This window comes from Cryptomeria japonica, chromosome 2 (assembly GCF_030272615.1).
Source record: "Cryptomeria japonica chromosome 2, Sugi_1.0, whole genome shotgun sequence".
Taxonomy (NCBI): domain Eukaryota; kingdom Viridiplantae; phylum Streptophyta; class Pinopsida; order Cupressales; family Cupressaceae; genus Cryptomeria; species Cryptomeria japonica.
In genome coordinates this window covers 174,426,504-174,434,339 of record NC_081406.1, presented here as the reverse complement: position 1 = coordinate 174,434,339, position 7,836 = coordinate 174,426,504, and the positions used below count along the sequence as shown (strand labels likewise).

The 7,836-nt window shown below is 34.1% G+C and overlaps 1 protein-coding gene across 1 annotated transcript; it reads left to right on the top strand.

The window, feature by feature from the left end:
- The first annotated feature begins 4,108 nt into the window (after positions 1-4,108).
- On the top strand, positions 4,109-5,115 carry LOC131051763 (heavy metal-associated isoprenylated plant protein 39). The gene is made up of 3 exons (XM_057986370.2): positions 4,109-4,354; positions 4,445-4,520; positions 4,610-5,115. Exons 1-3 carry the CDS (start codon positions 4,349-4,351, stop codon positions 4,891-4,893), a joined length of 366 nt encoding a protein of 121 aa, XP_057842353.2. The 5' UTR covers positions 4,109-4,348; the 3' UTR covers positions 4,894-5,115.
- The last annotated feature ends 2,721 nt before the right edge of the window (positions 5,116-7,836 follow it).

Sequence of the window (7,836 nt, the reverse complement as noted above, 5' to 3'; positions counted from 1 at the left end):
CCTTATTACACACCGAGCATATTTTCATTTGACCTTCAACCTCGATCTGTTGTAGCCAACAACCCACATTTGTGTTTATTTCTAACCATGCAGGTAATGGGAACTGAGGTTTCCACCGAATACAAATTCTCGCATATGAACTAAAATCTTTCTTCTCGATAGATTCATCCGATTTAAGATGAAACCCTAGTTTATTCCCAATCATTTGAAAAGACTCCTCATTCTAGTACTCCCTCGATAGATTATAGAGACGCAACCAGATGGGAACTTCTTCCAAAGGGCCTTAATAGGATTAAAATTGTGATATACAAACCTCTACCTCCCAAGAAAAAAGGCCCATTATTTAGTACCCAGTTCTTATCTTTATTATTTTTCGTGATGACTAGGAAAAAACCATTTGGGATAATTTTCCTCACACCATTTCTTGACACTACACACAGCTGACCAATCCCCAAAGCATTTCAGAAAAAAACCCCTCTCTCTAAAGAAAGCAACTCAATCATTCCAACTTTTGCAGTCCAGGAAAAAATAAACTTTTGGGATTCCATCGGTTTAGGTTTTACCTTTTCCAATGGCTCCAATCTGAGAATCTTCCTCGGCCTCCATTCCTTTTCAGGAATCTTCTGCCAATTCATTTTTGCTCTTACATGACTAATATTTCGATTGTTGAAGTTGTCTTGGAAAGTGTTTCTGGGTCGATGAAATTCCTTTCTCCATCTATCATTTGTCTTGTCATCTGTCGCAAACCCTGACACTCTGTTCTGATCCTCCCAGGCCCACTTAGGTTTCGTCCATGATCGAAAGCTTGGATTTGCATAGAATCTTAGCTAGTTATTCTGCCTGAAGTCTCTGAATTCTCTGGGTTGCAACCCTAGTCTCCTGTGCATTGACATAGTTGTTTTGTGTATATCAAATTTGTTAACTATTTAAAAACATAAGTTATAATTTAGGAGTTTCACATTTTATTAGTTTACATTATTTTCAAATTCAATACAAATCACTTTTATACTTTCCAAGTTGAATATTTATTTTTGTATTAGTCATTTTGTCTATAGAATTATGACATAGTAATGAATTTTCACCTTATCTCTAGTACCCTCGACTCAAGTTAATGAAAAATGATGAATTTTAAAAATATGGCCAAATAAAGATTATATCAACAAAGAAAAATATATCACAAGATTGCACCCACAAAATTATTCAACCAAGAGATCTTTCTAGCAAATTATGATGATACAACTTTATACTTGTTATGATTACATTTGTCATTTGTCAAATTAGCAAATTATCTTGATCTTAGTACATCATAGATGTGAAATTAGATCATAATTTTAAAGTTTTTTGTGATACATAATGAGATAAATTAGATTTTACCAAATACAAAATACATAAAAAATGATGCACTTTCAAAAACATTGTACTAACAAATGTTACAATATGAACTTAAATAAAGCTCCAAAATTTAAAAAATGAAAATTTCTTAACATTACATGTAAGAATTTCAATTTATAAAAATATAAAATACCAAAATAATAAACCACCTACACCACTCCATGAAGCTCTTGCAAAAATAATCTATATTAAAAAAAAAGCCAATATGACCCATAATGAGGCCTTTAAAGTTTTAGTATCAAAATCAAAACATTGTTAAAGAGGGGTAGTTTAGAAGGGAGAGAATATTGATGTCAACATGAAATCATTAAATATTATTAACATGATATCCATTGTCAAGATTAAATATTCTCTATATTTCAAAATTATGGCTATTTTTTCAAAACAACAATTGAGTTTACAAAACCATTATTTCAATGTAGAAAATTACCTAGAGTGTAAGAAACTACTTGTGGGTAAAATTTTATTTTTAGGTTGGAATAGTCCAAGTGAATATGGACTAGAAAGAAGCATCATTAGTTTGAGGATGTCACCACTATTGGAGGTGAGATAATGGTAGTGATTACATTTTTAAGAAGGGAGAGATCAGTTGCTAGTTGGAGTGGAGTTTGTAGGGATATAAAAAAGTGTGTAAGCAATCACTTGAAAGTGTTTAAGGACTCATGCCACATACACTTATAATGGAGTGTACACAAGAGATGCAAACCACTACCATTGATATGTAGTTTGTATAGACTATCTCACTCATACCCTACACATAGGGTACAACCTATAATCAACACTCAAGCTATGATTTGCACATTATAGAATATTAAAATATGCATAATACTTAAAAATATGCTTGAATATTTTTCCATTATATAATATTATGCTTGCATAAAGATCTACTCACACCAATATACACTAAGAAACATTTTGATGCCTATATCCAATCAAGGAATATGTTTACATAGATAATATTTTTTATAGTATGATCTATATGATCAAGGAGGGTAGAAGTTTTCCTTATATCCCTAAAGAAAAGTGTAAATCCATAAAACAGTTAGCAGTATTAGTACTTAAACATAAATCAAACCATTTTAAAAGCGATATCAAGACATATTTAAGCATAATGAAAACAAGAATGAGAAAGCATGATTAAATGAATGTAACTTCCCTCATGATGCTCGCATTATCGCCTGATTCTTCATTGTCCTCCTCGTCTTCACGAACCTCGCTACTCCAAGGTTGACCAATGAAGAATGGGAGAGATAGGTGGATTTAAATGTGGATTTATCTCATATTAGCATAACAACATATTGTGGATGTGGATATGGATTTGGAAGAAAACTAGAAGCATAAGCTTGCTAATGGAGTGGATTTGGAATCAAAAGGGTATTATGTGTCTGCACAAAGCAGTTTTATTTCAATGATTTGGTGGTTGATATATAATTTTTTGGGCCTTTTAGATGTAATATTAGGGACAATTTTTTGTCAAAATATTTCAATAAGTGATTTGTACATGTTGAAAATAACATTGCTCTTTGAAACTCTTGTAGATTTGGCCTTCTATATTTGATTTGAATGTAATGAAATATAAAATAATTTTTTTTGGATGCTCTTGACTCAATAATATGTTTGGATTTGCTCCTTTAAGTTCTAAAGTATGCTTAAAATGTTCACAAATTCATAAAAAGGAACACCTTCAAAATATGATATTTATATCTATTTTATTTTTGTTCCCAAGGTTATCATTTTATGCAAGAGAAGATGATACTCAACTTTTTAACAAAATATAAAATTTACAAGTTAGATCTTTTAAAAGATTAACCAAAAATAATCTCACAAGCTATGATACTATGTAAGATTTGATTATGGAGATAGCCTCCCAAGGTCAAGGGTCTTCAATGAAAACAGAAGAAAAACTGAAAAATGAGAGATTAATTCTATTTCATCAAATGATGCAAATATACAATGATGATTGATTATATTGGATTACTCATGTGACAATGATACGTGAGTATATATAGAATATATCACTAAGAAATGCCAATGTATAATCATAGGTATATATCCACCAAATTCAAGAAATACATATATAATTCATTTAAACAAACTTAACATACCTTAAATACACAAAAAATAATTAACTAAATATAGAAATAAAATTATATACTTTACTCTCTTTTTTTTTTTTCGTATCGTATTGTATTGTAAAAGATTTGAAATCAACACCATTTAAATGCTTATAATATGAACTTTGCCATTAAACCAAATACCAATAATTAACTTTGATGAATCCTTTAATAAAAAAAAACATTTTGACATTATAAATTTTAATGACACTCAATCTTGAACCTATTGAACCTCTACAAAAATTTAATGTTTTGGAAAGTTTTTTCCTTTTTAATGTTTTTAATGTCAAAAGCTGACTTTGAACTCTTTAAACATTTTTGGAAAATCATTTTTTTAAGTCAAAACATTGACTTCAAAAGAGAGAAGTTTTACCCAAGACAATTTAGTAGTGGGAGGAGAAGGAAGTCATCTAAATTCCTGTACTTTCCTCGCAATTGCTCAATTGAATTGGAAAGTTGTATTCAAATTCCAATACCAATTAATGACGCGAAAGAGTCGTTTTCAGAGTAGGCAAACAACACCATTTAATTCAGCGTGATGCCACTGAAGATTGAATTGTTTTTTCAAGTCAAATGAGCTGAAAAGTTCTAATCGAAATCCCAACCCACCGATGAAGTAGGAGTCCCTGAACCAGTCAAAACCATGGCGTCATAATCTGAGCGTGTGTTCAGACTGACGGGGTTTAAATGCTTGCTCTGCATTCTATTTATTCATCTCCCAAACACCAAAGTAGTCGTCCTCTGAAGTCTTGGGATTTCGATTTACAGATCTGAAATATTCTGCAGCACAGCAGAGGGCCTCAACGATTTCTGTGATCAAAGCTCGTTTCTAAGAAATCAAAATGAAGGTAAGTCTAGTTTCTCTAATTAGATGTAAGTTCTGTTCCTGAATTCCTTCTAAGTCGAACTGAGAGATTTTCTCTGCTCAAATTTCGCAGAAAATGGTGTTAAAAGTGACAATTCACGACGAAAAAAGCAAGAGAAAGGCCTTGAAAGTGGTTTCAGCGGTGGAAGGTATGCTGCTTTTTGCCCTTTTCGCTTTGAAACCCTAACCTTTGATTTGTTCTGCGACTTAATCTGATGAATGAAAATTTGTGTTTCAGGGGTGGACTCTGTGGCTGTGGACATGAAGGAAAACAAGATCACTATCATTGGAGAAGCAGATCCTGTGTTTGTGACCCAAAGATTGAGGAAATTCGGTTTTGGTTTTGCAGAATTGTTGAGCGTGGGGTCTGCAAAGGAGGAGAAAACAGAGGGAGAGAAGAAGGATGTGAAGAAAGAAGAGAAAACTCCGGAGATCCCAACAATTGTGTACATTCAGAGGCCTTATTATGGTGATTACAGTTTTGCTTCTGATGAGAATCCTAACGCCTGCACCATCTGTTGAATTCATATCTAGGGTTTTTAAAGCATGAGCTTTTACCTCTGTTTTTCCAAAAGGAGATCTCTATACCCCATGGTTAGAGCTTTACTGGCTATGTAATTGACATATGCATTCGTGCTGTCGCAAAATAACGTAGCGAGAAGAGAGTTAAGCATTTTATTCCTGAAATTATTTTTCTCTGATTTGTTTGATCCCCATTGGGATGCAAGTTTTGTGACAGTCAAATTCAATACAATTATTTTATTAAATAAAATAAAAGATGACATTTCAATGTTTTGTAGATCATTTGAGTGATATCTTTTTGATTTCATCGAAGTATAAGATGAAATTTCAATGATTTGTTAATCATTTGAGAAATTTGTATATCCATTTCCATTCTCATTTAGATTGAATTATTTTGGTGAAATGATTTAATATTATTAATTTTTTTGATCGGTAAATATTTTTTCATTCTATTGATTCGGAGATTTCAAAATACAATATTGCAGTCATTCACCATGCATAAACACAGAAAAGGAGAAACCCATACTACCCACAGTTCAAACTTGTAAATTACCCTACCCTACAGCTTATAGCAGCAAACAAAAAACCAGTTCTTTGCTGGTTATCCAAATCAATGTTCCAGCAGTAATAAAAGTTTTGGAATTAAGCTAACAGATGAAATCATTTGGAAGAAAATTAAAAATTATTGGCCAATAGGCCCCTTACTCACTATCCCCCTGGGTCGCCTCCTCCCTTCCCTCCTCGGAGGTCGATGCTTTCCCTTTTACTGCTTTAGCTTTCATTTTTGGAATGCAGTCTAGGCACTCGAAGTCGGGGTCGCCCTCCAAGCTTGCCAGTAGCTGTATGACCCTGCCTTCTTCAAATCTATCTCTCAATTCCCTACCAACCTCCATCCTTGCCACCACATGTAGAGCCTTCAGGACTTCATCCACTCTGGTTAATTTCACAAAGGGTTTCATTGCTTCCCACCCCACACGAGCACGTTCACGACACTGGTATTTGATTTCATCCTCTGGACCCCGAATAAAAGGAAGCAATTCCTCCTGGTTGTCCCCTTCTTTGATTCGAATGCCAACTCGTGGTACCACCCATTCCAAGATTGAATTCAGGTTAATCAAAAGCTCTCCATCGATCAATTTGATCAATGTGAGTTTTACCTTTTCCACCTCCAGTTCTAACTCACAGGCCCACGCCAGAAGCAAAGAGTATACCTCCATGTTAGTTCGATATCAGTGACGGATATAAGCCACCTCCTCCACAAGCATGAGTCAAGCTGCCGCCCACAACTTCTCCTCCTTAAACTGGAACAGTCCTTGCATTCGTTTATTCGATACTTTGCCCAAAAAGGGCACCAACTTCTTGTCTGTTTGCAGCGTGAAATTGGCTTCCATGATCACTTGCACTTTCAAAACAACATTTCCTGCAATACAATGTCATACAGAAGCTACAAGATACAAATTAGTTCTACTTCAAAACAAAGCTTGACACGCAGTTCAAAGGGTAATAAATTTTGCCTCCATCATATAGGCTGGGTAATGAGTGCGAAGGATAAAGCATTAATGCCATGAGATCAAGAACATGATTTCCTGCCATCCTCCCCTCACTCCGCTCATGCGACCTACCACAGACAACTCCTTCTTCAAGGAGCAGTCGCCACCTTGGCATTTGTACTTGCCAAATTTTACTTGCCTTAACAAGTTGAGGACTGCACATTTGTAAAAGGCTACAATTAGTACCACTCCCACATGCGACCATCACCTTCCACCATTTGGCCGCGCAACTATCCAATTCACTTCCAATGTTTGACAACACGTCTGCCACTACATTTGCTTCCCTCATAATATGCGTGACACGAAACTCCACGAATGTGTTGAGTTTCTCTCGGATCATCGACACCCATCGGTTTAGCTTCCAACATGGCGTGTTGCCTTTAGCTATTGCATTGATAACTATCTGAGAGTCCCCTTCTAAGTGAAGTCTTTGGACTTTCATGTTTAAGGCTAGTTTTGTTGCTAGAAAGGCCGCTTGGACCTCTGCTTCATTGTTGGTGCCATCCTGCAATCGCCGAGCTCCTTTGAAAAAGATAAATCCATTGTCGTCTCTCGCCACCACCCCCGCACCTGAGGTTGCCGAATTTCCTTTTGATGCACCATCGAAATTGATCTTTATCGACTATTTTCTCGATGGTTCCCATTTAATCTTCTCTAAAGAAAAAACTGGATCAACCCCCGAAGACCCATTAACATGTTCAAATTTAATATTATTATGTATTAATAAATAATACTATTAAATTTAATATTTTTTTGAATTTTTTTTTTTGAATAAAAGAAATTACAAAGAGCTATGAATAAATAGTAGAAGATTCATTCAAACAAAATAATTGAGAAATACATAGTAGTCATAAGAGGTCTGAAAGAGCCAGCACAATCATTTCATCAATTAAAATATAAATAAAATACTATGTGACCACTTGAATGATTGAAATTTAGATCATTCAGACCTATATAATTTTGACTACTATGTATTTCTCAATTATTGGTGCTTTAATTGTTTTTAGATCTATAATTTGAGGGCATTTTCACCTAAATTTTTGTGAACCCATGATATACATGAGTTAGGGTTTTCTTAAGGATTTTTGCCTCATTGAGGTTTTTAGATCTATAGTTTTTTTTTACTATTACACCTTAATTCTAAATATAATTAGGGTTTAATTCTCCTTTTATATTGGTGCTTCATTGTTATATCACTTTTTTAGGGTTGCAACTCACATTATGTGACCTTGCTTTCACTACATTGCCCACACTTTTTAGAGTTTTATAATTTATTTTTAGTTTAATTATTGGTGTGAAGGTTTTATACCTAGCTATTTGCTAGTACAAGACTTATTCACATGTTAAATTTACTTAGGTCCTAGGTGGTCTTCTAGAAGTCTTAGCTGTCTAG